The sequence below is a fragment of the Rhinoderma darwinii genome, chromosome 8 (genome assembly GCF_050947455.1).
Source record: "Rhinoderma darwinii isolate aRhiDar2 chromosome 8, aRhiDar2.hap1, whole genome shotgun sequence".
Classification (NCBI taxonomy): domain Eukaryota; kingdom Metazoa; phylum Chordata; class Amphibia; order Anura; family Rhinodermatidae; genus Rhinoderma; species Rhinoderma darwinii.
In genome coordinates, this window is record NC_134694.1 from 95,843,669 (window position 1) to 95,870,003 (window position 26,335).

At 39.6% G+C, this 26,335-nt stretch overlaps 1 protein-coding gene across 3 annotated transcripts in view; it reads left to right on the forward strand.

Annotated features, from left to right (window-relative positions):
• The window catches only part of GPC3 (glypican 3), a 338,054-nt gene that overhangs the window by 133,026 nt on the left and 178,693 nt on the right, over positions 1 to 26,335 (forward strand). For all 3 annotated transcript variants that reach the window (XM_075834383.1, XM_075834384.1, XM_075834386.1), the window contains one exon: positions 1,437 to 2,128. In XM_075834383.1, coding sequence (XP_075690498.1) covers positions 1,437 to 2,128 — 692 coding nt within the window. The remainder of the gene's footprint in view (positions 1 to 1,436; positions 2,129 to 26,335) is intronic.

Sequence of the window (26,335 nt, forward strand, 5' to 3'; positions counted from 1 at the left end):
GAACAATGTATAGCAATAACACCACAATGTATTCATAAGTTAGCAATGTAGAAATGGTAGCCCAATCACTCGCCGTGAAGGTCAAGGTTTAGTGGGTCAGCGGGATGTCCTGGATGGCGAACAAGCAACATGCAGCCTGGTGAAGCTGCAGGCCAACAGTGTGAGTGTAAGAGGTAAACTTGGGACACTTTTTATCTTTTTCTGCAACATGTTCGACAGATTTGAAAAAAACAAAAACATGAAAGGTTTGTGGCTAAACAACTTGTGACAGTTGTGCTGAATTTATTATTGATAGTCATTTGCGCAAAATAATGGGGCACAAGTATGTCAGCCATCAGGTGACTTAAAGGGGTTATCCAGGTTCTGATTTTTTTTTTTCCTAATGGCTGAAACTGACTGGCATGAATTAACAAAAGTAGCAATACCCGCCTATCCTTTCCACCAGCGAAACAGTGCTGATACTAGGAGATTGTTTACATGAAGACAGCCAATCAGAGGGCTCAAAACTGTCATGTGTTGTATTCCTAGCATAATGCCAGAATTACGATTCGTCACCACTAATCCCTTTCATTGGCTTCCTGCATGTAAAAAATCACAGGGAGTGCCGCCGGAGCAACAGCGTTGCATCGCCGGTGGAAAGGATAGGTGAGTACTGCTTCTTTCGTTAATTCATGTCATTTTTTAGCCATTAGGAAATAAAAATCCAGAAACCAGATAACCCCTTTTAATATGTCTAGTATATTGTTAGTTGCTCTTTTGTAAAGATCTGTTCTTATGACACAATTGATAAATGTGCCCCAGATTATTCCCCTCATGTCTCCCCCCTCTCCTTTCTTCAAGGTTTACTCCTGTATTCATACCTCTATAGCTTTTGTGCCTTTCTTTGATTAGCGCACAAGGTGAGGGCACTCCTAAACCGAGGTAGTCACATTGATTCACAGACCATATGATGCCCCTGATGTTGGCAAGCCAAGTTCCTCCTTTCAGGGATTCCATTCCTTTTAATTGACGGTTAAGGTATACAGTTTGGTAAGATATGCAAAGTTTAAGTAAAAACTATAACAAAGCATTCTGAGACACCATTTCTATGAGAAATGTATAAAACTAAATGGAATTATTCTCACAAGTCTGGATCCACGTGACGTGACCATTCTTCTAAATGAAAGCTTTTCTTGATTCTTGTATATGTTGAGAATACAATATGTACATAAAACTGCATTGTAGTCACAAAAGGAAAATTGTTAGAAAAAGACATTGAAGCATTTTGCATTGGCACTTTTGATACAGCTGGAGAAAAATGAGTGGCCAGATAAAATCCATCCTTGTCTTGTGAATTTTAAAGCTTGAAAAGAAAGTATTTGATAATGAATGAATTTATGAAAGTGAATTCAAATGGCATTTTGTTCACTCGTTTTCTCTTTTCTTTTTTTTTGCAGAAGCGTTTGAAATGGTAATACGGCATGCAAGAAATTATACAAACACAATGTTTAAGACTCATTACCAAAACATCTCATCAAAAACCTTTAAATTGGTCGGTGAATTATTCACAGACATTTCACTCTATGTCTTGGGTTCAGACATTAATGTGAATGATATGGTGAATGAGTTTTTCGATGGCTTGTTCCCGGTAGTCTATGGCAATTACTTGAACCCTGGATTCAAAGAGTCAGTGGAAAATGTAGAATGTCTTCGACTGGCCAGACGGGACCTTAATGCGTTTGGTCACTATCCAAAAACAATCATGACACAAGTATCCAAATCTTTGCAGGCTTCTCGAGTTTTCCTGCAGGCACTGAATCTCGGCATTGAAGTGATTAATACTACTGACTATTTAAAGTTTAACAAAGACTGTGGTAGGGCACTTCTGAAAATGTGGTTCTGCTCCCACTGTCAAGGTCATTTACTGGCACGGCCATGCGCTGGATATTGTGGAACTGTTATGCGAGGTTGCCTTTTTAGTGTTGGGGAAATTGACTCTTACTGGAATGAATACATTGCATCAATTGAGAGACTTGCCAAAGAAATGCATGGGATTTATGACCTAGAGCGTGTTCTATTAAATCTGTTTTCGCTCATCCAAGAAGCTGTTGTACATGTTGAAAAGAATGGAGGAAAGCTTTCCACTGCGGTAAGTCACTTCTTTATTATTACTAAACGTGTTGGAGGAATGCGTATAAAACCCATAGTCAAAGCTCAAAACTAAAGTTTTTGATGAGGGTACTTCAGCTGAGTGAGTCCATTACTTGGCTGGGAATGTCAAATCTCTGCACAGTCTATTATCATCTTGTACTGTAGCGATTCTATGGAGTTGTATAACAATATGATTTCTAACAAATGGGCTAATAAGAGGTAAGCACTTTAAGGACTACCACTGAAGCCTAAAGAGCACATACATACTCAAACTAAATAGTACCTGATTGCTGATGAAGAGACCTCAGTAAACCTTAATACCACTTTAATGCTATTCATACAAAGACTACTCAATAGTGGTTCCGCGGTTACAAAAGCCTCAGGTTATTACACAATATTTTAAACTGACAATAGCCTTTCCTTCACTATTGTAACCTGAAACCACATTCAACTTGCAATGCTACAGGTAGTGCGGATCTGCGGCACATCTGATTGGCTAGAATATCCAACCAATCAGTGTGTGCATTTCACTGGACATGTGTGTGATTGGTCTGAAGCACATCCAATCAGTACATCACATTGGAGGCATGTAGAGCTAACCGGCGGTCTAGTAGCTCCCCTCTGTAGTACCTTTACAGTGCTTCATACTGTTCTGCAATCTACTTGTGCCAGAACCAGCTGCCTCTTTGGATACCATAGGTTTCCGTGCGCATCACCATTGATTTCAATGGTGACGGATCCGGTGCAAATGTTACCTAAGGTTTCCGTTTGTTTCAGTTTGGATTCCGTTCATGGGTCCCCCTGACGGAAAGCTCAGATGGAACACATGAACGGCGTTCCGACGCAGATGTGATTAAAGCTTAATATGTAAGGACTTTAGTTGTATGATTATTCTACTTTAGTTATCTACTTATTCTACTGACTTTTTGTCAGATGGGCAAATGTGCAGGTAAGATACAGGATGGTAAATAGGGTAAATAAAAAGATTATAAATTAGATTGAGTAGATTTGAGTAGATTTCATAGAGTAAAAGTGTAAATCATTCCACCGTTCAGTCCTTAAGGTTTTAATTTCAGTTTCATGTTAATGTCTCTTTACTAGTGAACAAAGCATTCAGAATTCACACTCCTTGTATGCCTAGATCTATTACTATTTGAAACCCTCAACAACACCTAAATCAACCCCTTAAGGACCAGAACATTTTTTTTTCTCCTCTTTGCATCTCGGCGGTCATATATTTTTTAGTTTTTGTTCAATGTAGCTGTATAAGGCTTTCTTTTTTGCAGAACGATTTGTACTTCATGTAGTTGAGATTTTTTGCTACATATATATTAGCGATTAATTTCTCTAAAATTATAATTTTGGCAAAAATGCAGAAAAAAAAGCAGTTCTGCTGCAGTCTTTATTTATTCTTACAGCATACCCTGATCATCATAAATTGACTGTGCAAGTTGTTATGTGACGATACCAAACGTGTGTATATAATTTAATGCTATGACATATATTTAAAGGGATTTTTACATTAACATAAATGTGGCTAGGTAAACAGGTTACACTCACAATTAATTATTTTTCCAAAGTACTGTCATTATAAATTATGCAAAAATTTTCCCCTACCTTCACCTCATGTCCTGGTCTCTGATTATTTCAAGTTGCCCTTGGTTTCGTTACTGTTGCAGTCTGCCAGTAAAGTGGCCGAGCATGCGTAGGAAAACCGTGTGTTCCTCCCGAGGAAGGAGCTTGTTTTTTTGCACCTGCACAGAAGAATCTTTGTGCTTTGACAACCTGACTGGATCAGCACTATCCAGCCGAGCAGTCTGAAAATAGACTGTACCAATACAGAGGAGCTTTTCCATGAAGGGATAGAAGCGTCAAAGCAGAGGGACTATGGAAGCCGCTCTAAAGTGCAGAACTGCTCCGGTTATGTGAGTATGGATGTAAGCACGCCCACTTTTTTCAGACGTGAACCAGAAGTAAAGGGCAACACTGGGGACAGTACTTTATGAATAAGTAAGATTTTTTTTAAATGAAAATAATGCTAGGGTGATATTTCTAGGCTTGTATAATCCTGGTAGTAGCTTCGAAGGTTTGTTGGTTTGAGGGAAAACCCCTTTAAATAAATGTTATTATAAAAATGTGCATTTATGTGTGGTTTTTTTTACATATTTTTTTCAAACTTAATTATATCTTTTTCTTTAATATTATTGGGAGATTTTTTCATTTTGATATTATTTTTTATGTATAATATACCGGCATATGCCAGTACATTAGATTCTGTACTGATAGTACGCAGGCCGTTGTTAAAGTGGTTTGCCACAAAATTTTTGATCTAATACTCTATGTAAATGTTGAATAAAGTTCCTAATTTATAGTTTGTATTAAATCTGAACCCTTTCCTTCCTATTCTCCCTACCTCTGCCCGGCCGGAAGTTCTGCTTTTCCTCTGTCTCTTTTTTTCTCTCGACACAGGCTCGTTCACGAGAGTCATTATACACACAGCCCTGTGTTGATACCTCACTGACCTACGTAATGACACAGGGCTGTTCTTTACTAATTATTCCGCCCCCTCTATGTGTCTATTGGCCCTCCCAACCAGTTCTCCCTTCCCCTTTAGTTGACGATTTTCTTTGCGTGCATGCTATTCCTCAATTTTCGGGGCGGGCAGCGCACAAGCACTGAGGAATAGAATGCATGCAAAGAAAATCGTGCTGCTATTGAAGTAGAAGAAAAGAATGAACAGAGCGGACATTGAGGAGGCTGTGGACCAATAGGATGCCTCAAACCCAGGACTTCTGATGTACACCCAAATTGGTCCACAATCTCCTCAATGCCCACCCAGTTGAATTCTTTGCTTACACCTCAATGCCCGCCCAATTTTCTTCTCATTAATGAAGCTGCTCAGTGCTCGTGCGCTGCCCGCCTGGAAAAAATTTGTGTCCCTGGAAAATCCCTTTAAGTATACCCTAACAGCAGAAAATATGGTCCGACAGCCCAGTGGTCCATTAATGGACCCTTGGCTGTTTGTCTATACAAGGTATGTGCCTCGATTACGTCACTGGAATTCCCTGTGACACGACCGCATTTAAGGGGTTAACGGTGGGGATCAGTTTTTTCTCAGAATTCCGGTGCTGATCACACGGGCATACTTGCTGTACCCACGCTATCAGCAGGATCATTATGCTTGTCATTATGTGGCAATGTCCTGCCACTCATGATGAGCATACTCATCATAGGTCGCAATCGGTTAAATAAGAAAATGACATGCAGAAAGTCAAAACTGAACTTTATTGTGTGTTGCCCTGCTTCAAGTGTAATTATCTGTCTGTCCTATCTATCTATCTATCTATCTATCTATCTATCTATCTATCTATCTATCTATCTATCTATCTATCTATCTATCTATCTATCTATCTATCCTTGTTTTCCTCTCAAGCATTCACAGAGGACATTCATATAGGGGTAGTCCAACATTCCCCTGATGATACTGTAGAGGAAAGCAAGGAAAGATGATAGATAGATAAATAGATGTATGATAGGTGGATAGCTAGATAGGTGGATAGATTTAAGGGAAATATATGCCGTTCAGCCATAACATTAAAACCACAGCCTAATATTTTGTAGGTCCCACTTGTGCTGCCAAAACAGCCCTGACCCATTGAGGCATGGACTCCACAAGAAGGTGCCCTGTGATATCTGTAATTTGCGAGGTGGAGCCTCCATGGATCGGATTTGTATTTCCAGTACATCCCACAGGTTCTTGGATTGAGATCTGGGAAATTTGGAGGCCAAGTCATCACCTCAAACTTTTTGTCATGTTCCTCAAACTATTCCTGAGTCATTTTTTAAGTGTAGCAGGTGCATTTTCTGCTGAAATTGGCCACTGCCATTAGGGAATACTGTTGCCATGAAGGGGTGTACTTGGTCTGCAACAGTGTTTTGGTAGGTGGTACAGGTCAAAGTAGCATACAAATGATTGGCAAGGTCCAAGGTTTCCTAGCAGAACATTGCCCAGACCATCAGACTCTGTTCCGCCAAAGTGCCTTTTCCCCATAGTGTATCCTGGTACAATCTCTTCCCCAGGTAAGCGACGCACACACGCCTTGGCGTCCATATGTTGTAAACAAAAATGTGATTCATCAGACCAGACCACTTGCTTCTATTGCTCCATGGTCCATTTCTGATATTCACTTGGCCATTGCAGGTGCTTTTAGCGTTGGACAGGTGTTAGCGTGGGCACCCTGACTGGTATGCGGCTACGCAGCCCCAAATTCAGCAAGCTGCGATGCACTGTGTGTTTTGACACCTTTTTAGCATAGCCAGCAGTAACTTTTTCAGCAATTTGTACTACAATAGCTCTTCTGTGGTTTAAAACCAGATGGGCAGCCTTCGCTCTCCATGCACATCTGCCTTTGGCAGCTATGACCCTGTCGCGGGATCACCAGTTGTCTTTCCGTGTAACACTCTTGTTAGGTACTGCATAGTGGAAACACCCTACAAGACCTGACATTTTGGAGATGCCTTGACCCAGTCATCTATCCAGCACAATTTGTCCCTTGTCAAGGTTGCCCAGATCTTTACACTTGCCCATTTTAACTGCTCCCTACTCAACTTTAAGAACTAACAGTTCACTTGCTGACTAATATATCCCATCCCCAGATCAGGTGCCAATGTTGTTCACTTCACCTGTCAGTGGTTTATAGTTATGGCTTAATGGTGTATATGAGATATATAAACTACTGCTTACACACTTACCTCTATATTTCACTTCAAAGACTCCAAATCTTGTCCAGTATGCAGCACAATTGTTTCTGGTAAAACCAAGGACACCAGGACTTACCCTGATGGACCCCGTCGTGTGACAGATCCGTCACAGCTTGAATTCTGTTTTTCTGCTCTTATGACAGAGATGTGAACTTATTCTCCCTCACCTCCTCCAACTGTTCTTCACCCTTGCTGCACATTTAAATCCTGATTCCACAACTTTTCATTATTTTTATATATTATTTCATTAATGCCATTCTAAACGCTTGCTACCTTCATCGCTAATGGTAGGTAAAACAATCCTTCTGCTACAGTGCCGAGTATTGCAAGGCACTCTGACATAACTGAGAGCACAATCGCATGCTGTCAAAATAGCCAGACCTGAGGCTTGATGTGCCGCCTTGAAGACCTAATTCCTGCTCTGTGCATTGAGTGGCAGTGCCTTTAGCTAACTTGAATCTGCCCAACAGGCACCTTTTTACCTTTAAGTTCTTAGAGGAAAATAATGAATACCAATGAGCCTAGCTACATCGTACAGGAAACGAATCTAGTGTAATTGCAGTATGAACAATGGAAAAATATTACTGATAAGTTAAGACTGTAACTAGCAAATGTAACTTGGTCAATGATTAAAACAACACCCGTTTCCCCATCTGTATAATCTCTCCTAGTTAATGACCAAAATGTCAACATTCCAGAATGACAGATCCCAGTCATGTAAACTGATACATTTATTCCAACAAATGTGTAGCAGACTTTTTAATACCTTAGCAATCAGTAATTATAAAACCGCCATGATGCAGCCCTTAATGACATTTAGTCACAGCATACATCCACCATATGTTTTCAACCAGTACAATTAAAGCAGATCTGCAGTCATTGATATTAAAAAACTATCATGTGATGACATCTCTCAGGCTAGAGACTACTGTATTAAAACACAATGGACGAGGACTGGCACCCTTTACAACAGAATGAGTAAAGGCCTTTATACACGGGACAATGGTCGGCAAACGAACGTTCATAAGAACGCTCGTTCCCAATCTTTGCCCTGTGTAGACAGATCAACGATCTGCCGATGAACGTACAAACGCTAGTTCATTGGCTGATCGGACATTTTATGCTGCCAAAAAGATGGTCGCTAGTTGGCAGCATATCTCCCTTTTGTAAATAGGAAGATGTGTTGCTGACATGATGCAAATGCATGGAGACAAATGATCGTATTAACGATCGTTGGTCCCCAAACATTAATGATTGTTGCTCCTTGTGAATGGAGCGAACCAGTGCCGATCGACATGCTGTATCGTCAATCAGTGTTCTTTTTTTCCGGGCTGTTATCGTGCCATGTAAAAGCACCTTTAAGGAGGCAATTGGAGTGTTTTGTGTCAAATTTATATAATGGCGCACACCTCTAAATTTAGTTGATGCCTTATATACTGTCTGACAGGGTGGAAATGAAATCTAAAACATTTACCATTGGCACTGCAGTGCCAAGGTATTAGAAGATGAGTATGAACTTTTTCTTATTAACTTATGCCATATATAGGTAGACAAACCGCTATTCTTCCCAGCCGCTCCATAAGCATGAATGCTTGGATCGTCAGAATACGCATTATTATTTCAATATGGGACAAGTAGGTGACATTCACCTCTTCCCATTTATCTCCTCAGGGTACAAAAGGACAGGCAGATAAAACTTATTTCCACCATGGCAAACATTAGGAGACTATTGAGCAGCCACCACAGATAAAATTGCCAATATAAATCTCATGTCTATAGACAGCTTTTAGGTGCACCTACGCTTCAGCCAACAGTTATGTTATGTCTATTTTCAGCTCGGGGCTGGGTTTACACAGATTTCAGACCCATCGGACCGATTACAATATCTGAACAGCTGGTCTGAGTTGGCTGTTAACACACAGTTATTTTTGTTAGGATAAAAGCAATTTCTACTGAAAAACAGATTCCCAAGTTTTCTCATCTTAGTAAAATAGGCTAAGCACTCAGAAGCAGGTTGACTTTTCTAGTGTCCCAGCCATAAGAACTTATAGACTTTAAGAACTTATATACTTTAGCAGAAAGCCACCAAAAAAGGTAAAGAGAGTTTCTCATAATGATCCTTTATGACCTATCCACAGAATAGTTAATAAATGTCTGATCTGTGGGGGTCCGAGTGCTGGAACCCCTATCGATCCCAAGAACGTGGGTCCCGGAATGCCCTATGTGAATGGAGCGGTACTGCGTATTCTCGGCCACTACTACATTCACTTTCAATGGGGCTGCTAAGCACTGAACTTTGCTATCTGCAGCAGCCCAAAAGAAAGTGAATAGAGCTATGGCCAAGCATGTACTGCTCCATTCACATAGGGCACTCTGGGATGACTCCCCAATCTTGAGATCAGCGGGGGTCCCAGCGGTTAGACCCCCACAAAAGAGACATTTATGTATTCTCCATGTCCATTGACTACCTGGCTTCTGGGATTTGTCCAGCTCTGGGTAAAGCCCTCATGCAATGCAGTGCAATTGAAACTTGTGCTACCAGGTGTTGCCATATTCAAGACCTCTGCAACCACTCTGTATCCAGCTTTACACATAGCCATCAAGTGTGAGTTTCTCCCAAGGTGACAGATTTACTTAAAGTAATCTTAATACCGGTGCCCTGATCGACTTTGTTGGACATAAGTCTTACATGGCTATCTTTGTCACCAAAAGTCACCTACTTACCCACGTAACAAGAATGGCGTCACACACAACAAATCTCAAAACATTTTTGCCTTATGGCTTTTAATTTTAGTTGAATTTTGTTCATGTGTTTTGTTTTCGTTCCATTATGAATCATTCTGATACTTGTTCCTAAAGTTCTTTGACATATTGGCACAAAGAAACTATTAAAAAAGAACGAAGCATCCGTGGTGTCAAATTCTGCACATTTTAACCATCTGCCACTCCATTATAAATACAATCTAATAAAAAGAAAATCCTCAGTTTGCTTCTGGATTGAAGTGTTTTGAACCTTTTGTATGTTCAGGTTTGTTTCATTGTACAATGGTTGGTATCTTTTAATCAGCGGCAGGCATCATTGTGGAATAAAGAGATGCGGGCAGAGCATTATCTCTAATGAGGCAATCTGTCTGGTTAGATCCTGTATTGTACACTAAACACTGCTCTCAATAATCATATGTACTGCATCGCCAAGGGATGAAAAATTGTCTTGCGGCTCTAGCATCTAATCAATAACTCCCCCCCCCCTCCACCCCCGGATTGATGTTTAGAAAATATTTGAAGCAAAGTCGTTACTTATAGAGTTACAATGCTAAGGCTTTTTTCCCCTTATACACTGCAACGAAAATTCATTACAGTCCTGGTCTTTTTTTGTAATCTTTATTGGAAAAACAACAATTTAACCAGCTTTGATTTATCAAAGTCAGGACGGAGTTTTTATCAGCAAGATGATTAAACAAAGTGTCACATTGTCAGTGCGTATGGAAAAAAACTTAAAAATGGTTGTGATTTACTGCGCTGATGTTATATTATCTTTTAATGTGTTTGATGCTGCTCCACACAAATTTCAGCTGTTATGGGATAAAGGCTATTTTATGATTACAATCAGAGAGAATACATGATGTTTGGTATGTTCTGACAGCTGTAAAATGTCCTGGGATTTACGTGTTACTTCTATGGTCTTCAGGGAGTCATGCCAACATTACCCATCTAATCATGTAGGCATACTTCCCAACACTTGAATCATAAAATGTGTCATATTTTAAGCTCCACATAATACTATGATGTTTACTAAACATTTATACCTTTCGGAGTCAAAGGACCTTTTCCTAGCAGCCATTATATCAATTTGGATCAACACAATTATTTTGTTGTTTAGCTCCAAAGTCAAATATATCAGATCTGTGTAAAACAACACAAGCCTCATTTGACATCGGTACAATTTAGATTTATGTTTTATGTATGTCCAGAACAATTTCCAAGTAACCCCTGTACAGAAGTCACTGGACTCTGTTTGATTTTTTGGCAGTACAGATCCATATGTTGTAATTAACCAAAATCATTGGATGGCATCTATGGAAGTGATGTCCTATATCCCTATATCCAGGTGCTGCTAAATATTTTCGCCAGCTGTGTCTGACCTCTTGGTCTGATTATCAATTATTTTTTAAGCCCTGGGGCACCTACCCCCCTGGTACAGCGATGACTATTATTACAATTTTACTATTCAAATGTATCTTCTGGATGAATGATATGATTTAATGTATCTGCTGTCATTTAATCATACAGCCAGCCAAAAATGAAAAAAATCTGCCTGTGCTTATTAATCCCTATGTGCAATACTTGTTTACAGTCTCTGTTCTATAAGCTCAGCCTTTCTCACTCCAGATTTCTCATTCAAGCTTCTGGGACAGGAAGTAGCTGCCTGACAACTACCTTTATCAGCCATATTAGCTCTTTTGGGGCTAATTTCTCTGTCACCTAGTCACCCATTAGATTTTTCTCCTTCCTTTATAATGTTTCCCTGGCAGTCAGGCACAACAAAGGAATCCTCCCTCCACTATCCCTGTCACTGTGCAGAGACATACATGATTGAATACACTATATGGCCAAAAGTACACCTGACAATAGCACCTACAGGACTGCAGGGTTGTATTGAAATTAATGAGCAGTAGTGTATATGAGCTTTTTGGATATCACATTCCAAAACCTTGTGAGTTAATATAGAGATGGGTCCCCTTTTCCAGATAAACCAGCCTCCACTCTTCTACAAGATTTTGGAGTGTGTCTGTGGGAATTTATGCCTACTCTGCAAAAAAAGCATTTGTAAGATCAGGCACTAATGTTGGATGGGAAGGTCTGGTCGCGATCGGCATTCCAATTCATCCTAAAGGCATTTGATGGGGTTGAGGTCAGCTCTATGTGCAGGCCACTCAAGTTCCTCCACATCAAAATCGTCAAACCATGTCTTTATGGACCTTGCTTGTGCACTGGGGCACAGGAAGGAGCATTCCTCAAACTGTTACCACAAAGTTAAATACATACAATTGTCTATAATGTCTTAATGTTGCAGCATTAACATTACACTTTGCTGGAAATAAGAGGCCTAGCTCAAACTTCTCCACCAAATTTTACAGTAGGTACTATGAAATCGGGTAGGTAATGAATCTGGGGTGTTTACATACTTTTGGCCATATAGTATATATACCAGGGGTTGTGAGACGTGTCCAGTGGCCAAGTTTACTTGCTTTCATCGTAATTTATAGTCTATAATGTTTAAAATAGTTGAAAACCAGTTCAATGTTGACATCAGAGAGGGAGGAAGTTGCTGCTCCTTTTCTGACGTACCATTCAGTAGAAATCAATATCGTTGCCAACCTGGCACTTGACTGCAGTAAAATAAAGTTAAGCATTTTGTTTCTAACTTTTAATTTACATTCTGCATGGTTTTTGTATAAATATTAGAAATACACTTTAACTATGTAACTATGAACTTCTATCTACTTCATCTGTAGGAAAGTCCAGCTTCCCCTTCTAAAATAAAATTACAAAAATAGACTTACTTATCAAAAAAGCTGACCGTGTTGTCCATATCAACCAATCACAGTGCAGCTTTTCATTTTCTGAAAGCTGCGACATATCTGCTATGGGCAACAAGGCCAGTTTTTCTGTTTTGATAAATAAGACCTTGGCACAATCATCTTATTTTGGAATTTCTTCTACAAATTAAAGATGATAAAATACATGATATCTTTTATGGATGAAATCTTCTTCACAACTCCAAAAAAAAGGAAAAGAAAAAACATTTGGGAAGGTTTATTAAAGGAGCTGTTTCATGAAGACAACCCATGTCCAAATGTCCTATTAGGGCATCAGGTTGCCCTAGATGGGGTCCCCCGCTCGGAACCACCTGTATGAGCCAGAGCAGAGCCATCCTAATGGCTATCATGTAACACTATATTTCCCCTGCAGTGGCCACTTCAGAGGAAATATCTGGTTGGTCAGCTCCAAACTGAAAAGCGGTGCCTTTCATGAGACATCCCATTTAATATTAGGCATTGTGTTTGTGGTGCACCAGTGTCTCTCCCCTGGGCAGTATGATTTATTTATGAGTTTGGTGTAGGCTAAAAACATTGGCAAGCAACACCAGGTATTGTTTTCCACCACTAGAAAAATTTTGGAAAATTGTTAATAAATGAGTTGTGCTTGGCTCAACTCTGAAGCTCCACTCCCTTTTTTTTTTTCCAATACATTCATATGTGTTGGAAAAAGTGGAGCAGGGGCTTCATAAATATGGCATTCGACTTGAGCTCCACAATTGTCAATGTTTTTATACAATAAAATTACTTAAGTACATTGATAGATCTATTAGGAAAAAACAAATGTGTTGTAAAAATTGGGCGAAGCTTCCGATTTTTGCTGAGTGTTACTCTTTTCTGAACATTTTCTACCACTTTTCTATATAGAAGACAATATGAGTTGTCCTCATGAGACAGCCCCTTTTATAAACCTTCCCCAATGTTTTTTCTTTTCCTTTTTTTTGGAACTGTGGGGATTTTTATCCATAATAGATATAACAATGTGTTTTATAATCTATATCAAAATTGGTGGAAATTATTCTCAAGCCAAGCCAGATCATGAATCGGGCGTGCACTATAGGATGTAAACTTGTCTGTTTATCATTGCCATTTCTAAATGACCGCATGTCTTTTTGGGAAAGGGTGCGCTAATACATGACTAGTAACCCACTAAAATTACCAAAACATGTATAAGTGGGCAAAATGATTGCTACCATTAATAAAATTTACCTGCCCTGTTTAGTATAATTTTAATGTTGCCGGGCACTGCCAATCAGCTAGCAGTAAAATTGATGATTTCATAAGACCCATTTGGAATAGTGATTAGATGGCCTCTTAGTTTCCCACTGCAGCAATCTTCTTTATAGAAATTTATGTAAGTCATTACCATTGTTACTGTGTCACGTCATCCGTAGGATTGATCGCTAAGATTTGTGGCTCTATTCTTTGAGCTTTCCAACAATTACAGACGGAGATATATTGTGATGCTTTAAACAGATGTTGTAATGCTTTTAAGCCCCTTGTCAGGAAATGAATAGGATGCTTAGCGCAGATGGAGTATTTATTAAACAACGCTAAGAGTGATAAGGGTATTATGTCTACTGCGCTCCTCAGTGCAGCCGGCCAGGGATACAGTAGCCGTATTAAGACATCAGATTTACATAAGCTATAAATTGCAGTTATTTATTTGCTTCTTGGATGGCAAGTACTAATCCATTTGGATAGGATTGTATAGTGCGTCTAAATCATGTCTCCCAGCATTATTGGTTGCTATAACTGTCTATAAATATTTACACGCATTCATTTGTATAAGATCTTCCTTTAATCACTTCCCTAGGTGCATCCTCCGTTTCCCTCTTCCACCCGGTATTCTATTCTGCAGAGACGTAAAAGAGCTAAATTTTAAGATTCACAGTAATACATTTTTCTTACTTATGTACTTTGACCCTAAGACCTTGAGGTACTAAGTGGTTTCTGGAGCACTCAGAGGTAATTTTACATAGAGGCATGAATGATATTCAAACAGCGTTCGCTCGTTTGTTGGCTGATCGCTTCCCTATTCACTCCCGATCATTGGCCTATGTAAAAGGGCCTTAATTGGAATCACACATGCAGTTTTTTTATGTAGTCTTTTGATCCAGACACAGGAGTAGATGCAAAATAAAGGAGGCATATCAGTCTTTCCTTTTCTCTTTTCCTTTTTAGATCCTGGCTTTGGCACCAAAAACTGCTTGTGTGAATCCAGCCTTAGGGCGTAAACACTGCGGATTCTCCACAGCGGCTCTGCTGCCCCTTCATTTCAATTTGCTCACTGTGAATCAATGACACAGATGTAGTGGTGATTTACAGTATTGCAGCCTTCTCCTATTCACTTCAATGGAAGAAGAAAGCTGCAATACCTGTGAATCGCCACTACATTTTGTCAACGATTCACAGTGAGCAAGTAGAAATGAATGGAAGCAACGCTCGTATGAGCGCTGCATCCCCTTTAAAACAGCTGATTGGCGGCTGGCCCAGGAGTCGAACCCTGACCCATCGGCTCTTGATGGGGTATCCTGAGGATAGGCTATCTATTTTTAGGGACTGGAAAACCCCTTTAAGCCATGTTCACACGGCATATTTTGGAGCGCAAAACGCTTGTATTGTAACACTTGAAATACGCCTGCTAACAGCTGCCCACTGTACAGTACATATGAGGAGTATTTTTACGCTGCTCAATTAAAAGGTGCCTTGTAAAAATATGCTACATAAAAAGAAGTGACAATGTTACTTTTTGAAGCCTTTTAATTTATGGATGCAGTTTTTGTGGCAGTTTTTGGCTTAGTTTTTTTGAGACAAACACAGGAGTGGACACAAAAGAAAGGAGATGCATCAGTATTTTCTTTATACCTTTCCTTTCATTTGGAGCCACTTCTGGCTTTGGCTCAAATAACTGAGCCAAAACTGTGTGTGTGATCCTGACCTAAGATCCTGTTCCCACAGCATTTTTTTTCTCACGCTGAATTTAACACGTAACTAAAAAAGAATCCGCACCAAAATATGCCCTAAATATCCCCCTATTGATTTCAGTGGGTCGTAGAGGCATTTTTTTTCCTAAAAAAAGTTTCAAAAACGACATAAAAAAACAGGTAAAAGCACGCATTTCAAAATCTGCCTCAAGAATATGGAGGGAATTTTGAGGCAGATATTTGCTGTTTGACAAAAACCCGCAGGCCTCCTTCACACAGATTTTTTTCTGGCATTTTAAACTACTTGAAAAAAATTTATGTTGAAACGTCAGCATTTGGTAAAATGTAACATGCTTTTTTTTGTCTGCCATTTTTAGTGGCGTTTTTGTTGGCGTTTTGTTTTGTTTTTTGTGTAATTTTGTACATACTTTTTTTTCTGCTGTTTTTCAAATCCTATCGAGAAGCCTATGGGGAAAAAATGGTAGGTCCAGAGCATTCTGCGTTATGAAAAAAAAACGCCACTGACCATAAAGAAGCAACAAAAGCGCCACTAGTCAAAACGCAGTTGTGTGTGCAGTGCATTTTATGTTTAACTACAGATTTTAATGTAACATCCAGCTGCATTAAAAAAAAACGCATCAAAAAAACTCAATAAAAAGACAATAAAAATGCCAATAAAATGCAACAAAATGCTGTATCTGAATTAAACAAAAACATGTTCATTAAAAAATTGGTCCTAGTATGAGATAGGGAAATTAGATTGTGGGCCCCATTGGGTAAAGGTAAAGATGCCAACCTCTGCACAGCATTGCTGAAGATGTGTTGGCGATATACAAGCAATATAAATACATAATTAAATCCAAATCCACAAGAAGAGGCAGCACTCCGGTAGTATAGAAAAATACTAAATTTATTCACCCAACATACAGGCAACGTTTCACCTTTGCCATGAAGGCATTTTCAAGCTTCAAAATATATAATTAAACTTATTCATCATGGTTTAGTTTTATCTCTTTCTAACTTCCTCCAGCAGAAAGTTACTGTGGGGGCTCTCTTCCTGCAGGGGGATGTTAGAACAGTACATGAGCATGGAAGAGGTAAGTGTTAGCTTGCTCTAGCCCGGTTAGGGGAAACTACTGTCCCTGAGGGGAATTCATCATTGTTGCCACCCGTCTCTAATGAAAGACACTGGCTGTTGCTGCTATGAGGGCACTGTGGCTTCTTTGCTATGGAGACACTGTGGATAGCAATGTTAGGGGGGCAGTGTCGATGACAATACTTTAGAGGTATTTCGGCTTACCATGTTATGGGGCACTGAGACTGTTGTTTTAGGGGCACTCAAATGACAATTTTAGAGTAGACGCATCGATGACCAAGTAATAGGGACACTATGGCTTACCCTCTTATGGAGCTTTGTGACCATTACTATTATAGAGGCATTGTATATAGGGGCACTATGGGTGGCAGTGTTGATGAAAATACCATATTGGCATTTCACCCTTTGCAATGCAGTGCGGTAAAACATGATACATGTGGCCTCAACCTTAGAGAGGGAGTACATGGGGCATCTAACTCTCAATATTAGTGTAGATTTATATGGAAGAATGGATGACAAACCCTATATAAAGAAATAATGCCCTGTTCACATCTTCTTTTTTAACACCGGAGCGGGTGACGTATACTACTGTGAGACATATGTCACAGACACCCTATAAACATATATATGTCATGGGCTTTTCAATAACTTTTAATGACGTATATGGATACCATAATAGTCCTGGGGTGACCGATCCCTGTAACGGATGTCTAACAGGCACCATAGGCATTTAATGGTATACGTCATGAAAAGGGTAAAGAGAGTTCATGACGTATGCGTTTAAATATCATTATAGTCTACGGGTGATGGATGTTAGGCATCCGCCACAGCCTGCATTCAACGTATACATCGGGAGCAAAAAAACAAGCTGTGAATGGGGCCTAACTATATCGTAAGATACGTACGGTACTTGTCAGGATATGCCATTTACAGCACTACTTATTTCTTTTGATTTTCTTGCATAATGGTATGACCTACAGACATATCCTCGGACTACTATTCAATATACACATACTATACTTTAAATAAGATAATCCCTGCAAAACAGGGAACCAAGAGAGCACAAGAAATAAATCAATAAATCCTGGGTCGCACTCTGTGTCTTGCATGCTAAATGTTCCCCTTGTTCAGTCTTGTTATCTTCCTGTATAATTTCCACAACATCTGAGGTCATCTGTAGTGCATGTCTCCTGTCAAAGGAGTTTACCAGCAGTGACACAAATCCTCAAGAGTAGCGCAGGCCTAAAATAAGAGTAACATTCCTATTAACAAGACGCCAGATTGCTTTCCGAATTGCATCCAAGGGAAGAGAGACTTGGAAATTTATCCCTAGCTGAGATCTTCATGCAAGAACTTTTTGGTGCGTTGAAATTCTAAATTAAGTCCCAGGATTTGCATAAACTTTGCCACAAGAGTTAATTTAATTAAATCGATTTCCCTGAAATAGGTTGTATCTGGACTGGCACAGCCTCTGCTCATTTCCTACATTATAACATCCTAAATATCCTCGAATAACTACTATGCAGATAGATGTTTCCATTATTACAATGGACAAAGAGAATGGATGCCATTTGCTTTTATTTAATTATGTTTGCCTCATCGATTTTTACAATTTTTTTTTACATTCTGCATTAAAGAAGACGTCCACTTTTGCAAATCTGATTGTTAAATTAACAAACTGCAAGTGGCGCTTTGATTATATATTATAAAGTGTTAACAGTTATATTAGACAGACTGACCTTTGATAGTCACCTCTAGACTTCAGATACAGTAGGAATAAAGGGTAGTCTCATGACAACATTCCCTGTCCATAATACCCTACTATGGCATATGGATGTCATATAGGGTAAATGGAGAGCCGTTGACAAAGAGGGCCTTACACTCTGGAGGACTTGGTATGCCATTTTCTGGCCAGTGCCAACTTCAGAAGCTGGACCTGTGGCGATCAGCCCATCACAGGGTATCTTTAGTTGAAAAGGGTTCAGCTTCATGACACAACCCCTTTAAAGTCTAAGCTACATTTTATTAGGAGCAAAATTTTCAGAATCACTGAAATTCATAGTTTCTAGGGCAAAAAGATTTATGGACATTTATTAAAGGCTATGTACACATTTATTTTTTTCAACTATTTCTTTATTAAGTTTTTCTGTCTTATACAACAACAAAAGATATTACATATCAAATCAGACCTATGTACAGCTATGTACACATTTGAAGTGCAATTTATTCTTTTTTTTAATACAAAAGGTCAGTCGGTGTGATTAGTGCAACTTTCTAAATAGTTTTTATTATAAATTCATTTTACATTTTAAGATAAAGCTGCTCTGTATTCTCTATACAGAGCAGCTGTATCATTCGCTATGACTTGAATCCGTCAGTCCACGGACCAGACGGGTTCAGTGTCAGCGGGTCCTGCGTGTCAAAGACACACATGAACCACTTGTAATCTATCACATTTAAGTTATGAACTTAGATGTGATAAATTACAGGTGGATCCTTCGTGTCAGAGACATGCAAGACCCGCTGTCACTAAACCCATCAGGTCCGCGGCTTGTCCACACACAACAGATTTGCTGCAGAAAATTTCTGCAGCAATTTCGTTGAAAGTTGCAGACTTTCAGCTGCGGAAAAAATGCACCATTTCCTGCAGAAAATGGTGCGGATTTGCGGCGTTTTTCACAATGGTGACATCTCTGAAAAGCGCAGCAATTCAGTCCACATTCCGCAGCAGGAATTGACCTGCTGCGGTCTGAAAATTAAGCACAGCAGGTACATTTCGGTTCGGAATTTTTACACCGTGTGGATGAGATTTGTAGAATCTACTGTATTCTGCTGCGTTTTTTGCAGCCGCAATACCAGATGAAAAAACGCAGTAATTCCGCAGCATGTGGACGAGCCCTAAGGTGGCCTGTCTAAGCAATGTTACAATTCTTGGACATTTCACAAAGCTTTTTTTTTTTTTTTTTTGTGAAGTGTTGACCAGAAGCTTATAGTCTAATAATAAAATAAAGCTGACTAGATTATTTGCCTACCTCAGAAAATATCATTTCCAATTGGTGCAAAATTGTGTTTGTTTGTTTAGTCCATATTAATTGCTCTTTTAATTAAAAACTTTAGAGATGTTGAAAGTCGACTGTGTTCTACTCAATGATGTGAGAAAAAAATGGAAACACATTTAAGATGCACTGCCGCTTTTAATTGGTTTTAGTAGCAATAAAAAGTTTTAGAAAATGGAATTTCCTGCTACAGACGAGAGCTAATGCAAGCTGCATGTTAACTTCTAAACACTCACAAAGACGTGATCGGCAGCGGAGTATAAATCGAAGACATTTTGCTAGCTGCCACCAGACCAAGTCAATGTTTTTGCCATCCTTCCAACAAGCCGTGGATGGAACAGCTGTGATTTCAAAATATCTTGTTCTTGTAACTGTGTCCTCTTTCTTCTGATAAGAGAGGGAATTCATGTTAGCATGATAAAATAAAATTGTCTTTAAAGGGGAAATCCACATAAAATCCATCTTCTTGTTTCAAGATGATTTTTGCGGGTGATGTAAGATCTTGTATAGGAAAATCAGTATAGGACAAACTTTGTCCATATTTCCCGACTTTCCCTATTAATGGGTTTTGCTCTAAAGAAGTGGCACTAATGGGCACCGGTAATACTCGTGTCACTGCCTGGAAAGTATGGAAATACCAGTAGCTTCCCTCAGTGATAATAAGCATTTACAAGGGGTTCCAGCAGCTGGACCCTTGGTGTTCAAGAAAGGGGGTTGTCCTGGGTAGACAATCCCTTTAACTGAGGCGCTTGGATACCTTCAGTGGAATTTGTGACGAGCGCCAGTAGTGAATGAGCGATATCGGCAGGTTCCTCCGAAGTTAATCTAATGTTTAAGGGCACCTTAAGTGATGACAGTCACATGGCTTGTATCATATGGAATAGTAGGACAAATAATATTGCATAATGCATTGGGGCTATTCTTTTATATGGGATTCTGATGCTTCAGGGCTGGGCAGGGCCAGGATGGCGAAATAGGAAACTGCCTATTCCATAAATTGCCATTAAGGCAATTTATGGATAACCAATTAAATATGCCACACCCTGCAGACAAAGCTGTTGTGGGGGTTTGCGTAGCTCATTAGAATATTATTGTAACTCTTTGCTTTCCAGAGTGCATATCTGGGACACTGATAGTACCTACGGTAATTGAAAAGCCGGTGGGTAAGAAGATGTGTATATATAGCTATAAGTAGTGACGGTCGAAGCCAGAAGAGAAGCTGCAGGAGTCGAGGAATCCTATTATAGTAGTGATAGGGGGCAAATAGCTGTTTGATAGACAACTATTCATTTATCATGTTGAAATTGAGGGACTGAAGGTATAAGGGGGCACATTCTGAATCTCTTGTTATTGGTACCAAGAGAGGTGATCGCACCTCTGCTGCAGTGCTGTACATGACAGGATCCGTCATGATTCGTTTTTTTTATTTCATTAAGGTCAGTGAGTGACGGTTGGAAGAAAACTAATGGAAACTGATTTTGTCATCAGTTTAGATCAGACTTACAACTATGCTACTATTATACAATTAATCCACTTCCTATGAGATTGACCAGTGTGGTTCACAATGGGAGAGTAAATTGCAATGTTTGTGCTTGCTTTGTGCTGCTGCATAGGTCTGTACTATATATAATGAATAATAAATAATAGCACCTTGTAATTTACAGAGTAAATGGCTACTTTAGATTTGAGTGTGTTTCAGTTAGTCAGAGCTTTGTTTGTTGCTGCAGATACATTAACGTTCCCCTTTGTGTGGGTGACATATACTTATACTTTAAAGCAATGTAAATTACACCATTTTAAAATCGTATACATTTACCATTGCCGTGTGTAGGTGAAAGCTTTGTCTAAGATTTATTGTTCTATAAATGATCCCCAGCTGTTTAGCGGCTCTCTAGAACGTAAATGTACTGTTTGTTGTTTTCCTTCATAATGAAATACCCTTTCCACTCTCTCCTCATGTCTGTTGTTGACCTCCTTATCCTGTCTATGCGTGATAAATGTGAGGATGCCACCAAATGCGGAAATATTACCTCTACCTGTCCTTGAGTGAAGACAATTCCTCATAGAATTTTCTGAGCATTATGCATTGGTAGACACAACAAGTTTTCATCACATTTTATCACCATTGTTCTGTGTTTCTGTAGCTCTGGTATAATTATAAATTCAGAGAGGTTACATCAGAAAAATCCTCTCCTGTTTTTGGTTTCAGAAAAAAAATTTCTACCAGGCCTGCTGCCTTTTGTAATGTGTTCTATTGGTTTCTATTGCTATCTAACATACACTTTTACCTTAGAGAAAGAGACCAAATCCTGCAAATGATCAAAATAAGTAACCAGCCACGGGTTGTCTACCTTTGGACAATCCCTATTTGTAAGAAGGATCTTTCTATAATAAGCTGATTACAGTAGGTCATGCTGCTGGTATTCCAGTGATCAGCTGTAATCCGTGTGAGAAGCAAGTGTTAAAGTCTTCTGCAGTGCCACCACAGGAGAAATGAAGCATTACACGGTGCCCCACTGAAATCAACAGGGCAGGCCCTCTAGATAGAGAGACCGTCTTCATAGCTACTTCCTATCGTTGCCAATTGATGGAGGTCCAAATGAGAGACACCTTCCCCTCTACACCTCCCCCTCTATTAACTCAGATTTCCCTGATACTTTACTTGAAAATATTTTTTTAAAACCAGACTACACATTTAATAAGGGCAGTATCAAATAAACACGGTCATTCTCAATGCTCACTAGTTGTGATAGTGACATGTTTCTGTGGAGGGGAAATGGTTGCTTCCAGTCAATATGGTGTATAAAGGTCTTTAGGGTGTACATTTTTTAGCTGGGAAAAAAAGAACAAGGCTGAGGTCTGAAAAAAATAGTTCCTTGTCATTTTGTGTCATTTTCAAATGTCATATTTTAAAACATTCTCATTTTCTATAACCATTATTATAGTTTACACCAAGCATTGCCACAGATATAGCAGAACTGAGAGTGGTTTGGCAATGATGTGCTAAGATCTCCTTTGAAGTCTTGATCTTGCACTTTACTATACATAGGATCACATCTGTGTTGTGAATTCCGTTTTTCTGTTTCGTCATAGGAGCAGAAAAACAGAATTTAAGCTGTGACAGTTTGACAAACCCCCAATGGCACCCAATGGACCTCATTGACTTATAATGGGTTCAGTCGGTTTCCATCATAGTGTTCATAGTTTTGACGGAAAAATAGTTCTGTATATTGTATTCTCTGGAAGATAAGACGGAATCTGCTTTGGCGGCAGCAAACGGAGCCTCCAACACGGATAAAAAATTTGCCTTACATGCATTGCTCGTCTGCGCCAGTGTTTCATTGGATTGCAACTGTTTGGGCTTTCAAATACAGTTCTCCATTACAGATACAAGGATTAGTGACTATAAATATAATCTATAACATGATTCTAGCAGGTGATCTGTGTATGCAAGTGAAAGTTAATCCTAGTTTGTCCTTTGTAATTAAACTCCATTGTGTAAAACGTTGTTATATGGTATTATAGAGATGACAAAAAGATGACCCTGACTGTATAAGAGAAGGAGAATTAATACAGAGAAATGAATCCTCTGGTTTCCCTAATGCCATAATTAACTTTAAGAACGTGGAGCATTAAGAAGCCTTATTCACATTGATAAATACAGTCTGTGATAATGAGAGAAGTGACCAGCAGAAGTGTTTCATATGAATACCTAATGCTGCCGTAATCCACACTTGATCTACTTTATGTAATTATTTACATTTGCTATTAGGTTTCTAATGAAGAAGAGGAGATCTAATTATGAAAACGCATTAGAAGTGATTTCTGATGTAGCTTAATGACCGATCAGTTTTAAACAGTGTTAGGGAAGTTAATATTCTCTTCTGTAACATATTGCCCCGTATTCACTTATCATCCTAACGTCCCAATCACAATGCTTAACTATATCGTAAAGAAAGATTTTTACCCAGAATTAAGATTTAATCTTAATAAATGATGTAGAACACACTATCATACATGTGGTTATGTGTATTGCTTTTAAATAGGACAATCTACGCACAATAGGGCGCATGTGCCCAAGGCCCCCGTCCTTTCAGGGCCCCCTGCCAAATATAGCGGCTGCTATGGGGACCGCGGCATATGGGGGCCCACGCCACTCGGCACATAACATGTATGGGCTCGGCGGCACGGGCCCCCTCATGCCCAGTGGCGTTGCTAGCACCGGGGGGGGGGGGGGCCCGGTGCTATCGACTACCACACTCAATTGTATCTGCGTCTTCAGGACGCAGATATAATTGAATACTATGGGCTGCAGCCACATTCAACCTGCAGCCTATAAAACACTGGGAAGAACCACCGCACAGGCCGGCGTGAGGATGTCATTGAATCACGCTGGCCTACGCAAGGGTCCGTGCGAAGACTGTGTGGAGCAACTCCGTCCGTCACGGGAACGGCGCTAGGTAAATAATTTTTTTTGGGGGGGGCTGTGTATCCCCCATGTGCACAAATGTGTGCTGGTGCACCACCACAAGGTCCAGCAGAGATATTCCAGCACCGGGGATAAATACATTGATTTATTCAGGAATACAGGATGCTATGACAAAGGGCATGTTTGCCTGAAACGCATAAGTAGTCAGTCTGTTTGTTTGGATGTTATCTCCTCTATTCCTGAATAAAGCAATGTATTTATCCTCACAGTGCTGAAAAATCTCTGCTATAATTTATAACGAGGCGTGCGCTTCTTTAACCCCTTAGTGACCAGCCCATTTTAGGCCTTAATGACCAAGCTATTTTATTCGTTTTTCTATAGTCGCATTCAAAGAGCTATAACGTTTTTATTTTTTCGTCTACATAGCTGTATGAGGACTTGTTTTTTGCGGGATTAGTTGTGCTTTTTAATAGCACCATTTTTATATTAACTTTTATTAACCTTTTTGGGGGGGATTATAAAAAAAACCTGAAATTCCGCCATTGTTCTATGCGTTTTTAAATTGACGCCGTTCACTATGCGACGTAAATAACATGTTACCTTTATTCTATGGGTCGGTACGATTACGGCGATACCACATATGTGGAGGTTTTTTTATGTTTTACGACTTTTGCACAATAAAAACACTTTTGAACTAAAATTATTTGTTTTTGCATCGTCGCTTTCCAAGAGCCGTAATTTTTTTATTTTTCCATCAATGTAGTGATTTTTTGGGCTTGTTTTCTGCGGGACAAGACGTAGTTTTGAATGGTACTGTTTTGGGGTACATGGGACTTATTGATTCATTTTTATTATGACTTTTTTGGGGGGCAATGGAAAAAAATTGCAATTTCGCCATAGTTTTTTCTTTTTTTACGGTGTTCACTTTGCGGTTTAAATTATATATTTACTTTATTAATGGAGTCATTACGGTCGCGGCGATACCACATATGTGTACTTTTTTTTTTTTTTTTACACTTTTACTAAATAAAACCACTTTTTATGGAAAAAAATGGTTTTATTTATTTTTTTACTGTACTTTTTATTAATAATCTTTATTTCACTTTGATGACTTATTTTATTAGTCCCACTAGGGGACTTTACTGTGCGATGTTCCGATCGCTGCTATAATGCTCTGGTATGCTTCGTATACCAGAGCATTATTGCCTGTCAGTGTAAATCTGACAGGCAATCTGTTAGGACGTGCCTCCGGCGCATCCTAACAGGCATATGTCCAGGGCAGACCTGGGGGCTTTTATCTGCCATGACACCCCATCGGAGACCCGCGATTTCATTCGCGGGCCGCCGATGGGTGACAGAGGGAGCGCACTCCCTCTGTAAACAAAGTTAAATGCCGCGGTCGCTATTGACGGCGGCATTTAACGGGTTAAACGGCCGCGATCTAAGTAAACTTCGATCGCGGGCGTTGGAGCAGGAGCTCAGCTGTCATCAGACAGCAGAGCCCCGGCTCCTGCCTGCACGGGAGACCCGTGCAGGACTTAGACTAGGCTGACGTGAAAAGGCGTCAGCCTAGCCTAAAGCCCATTAGTGAATCACGTGAAAAGGCGTATTAGTGGTCACTAAGGGGTTAATAATCATAACTTACTCCAGCACTTTTAAAATTAAGACTGTGCGTATGAAATGAGGAGGGAGCGGCTGTTTCCATTTCCTATTGTCAATGATGGATCCCGTGTTATCTGCCTTCAGATTTATAATAGAGGTGTTACCTGTCATTGTAGTGACACGCCCCTTGGACAAGGGGAATAGTAACACCCAATTGTCAATTTAGTCATACATTTCTAAGAGGGATAACAGAGGAACACCACAACGCAGAGTTCTAAGAAAAGATGGTCCAAAATTGTGATATTTAAGGTGAATACGAGTATTTACTATAACAGACATGTCAGGAGATTTGACATGTCCTTGTTAAGTGAAAGACAAAAACATTGTCTCTATTGACTTGAGTGGGGATGCCCAGCTAAGGTTGGCCTCACCCTTATTTCCTATTGGTTGTTTGTATCTACTCAGGGCTTCCCTAAAAAAAAAAAATTAATCAGCCAGAGGGGTTGCACTACCTGTATCTCCTTAAAGGGAACTGGTCACCTCGAATATACTATCAAATCTGCGGGCAGTATATTATAGAGCAGTAGGAGCTGAGCAGATTGAGATATAGCCTTGTGCAAATGTAAGGATAAATTGTAATTTATTGATGTAAACCTCTGCTCATTCTGGGTTTAGGAGTCCAGTGGGCGGTCCTACTAAGTGATTGACAGCTATCTCTGTATGTACAGTGATGC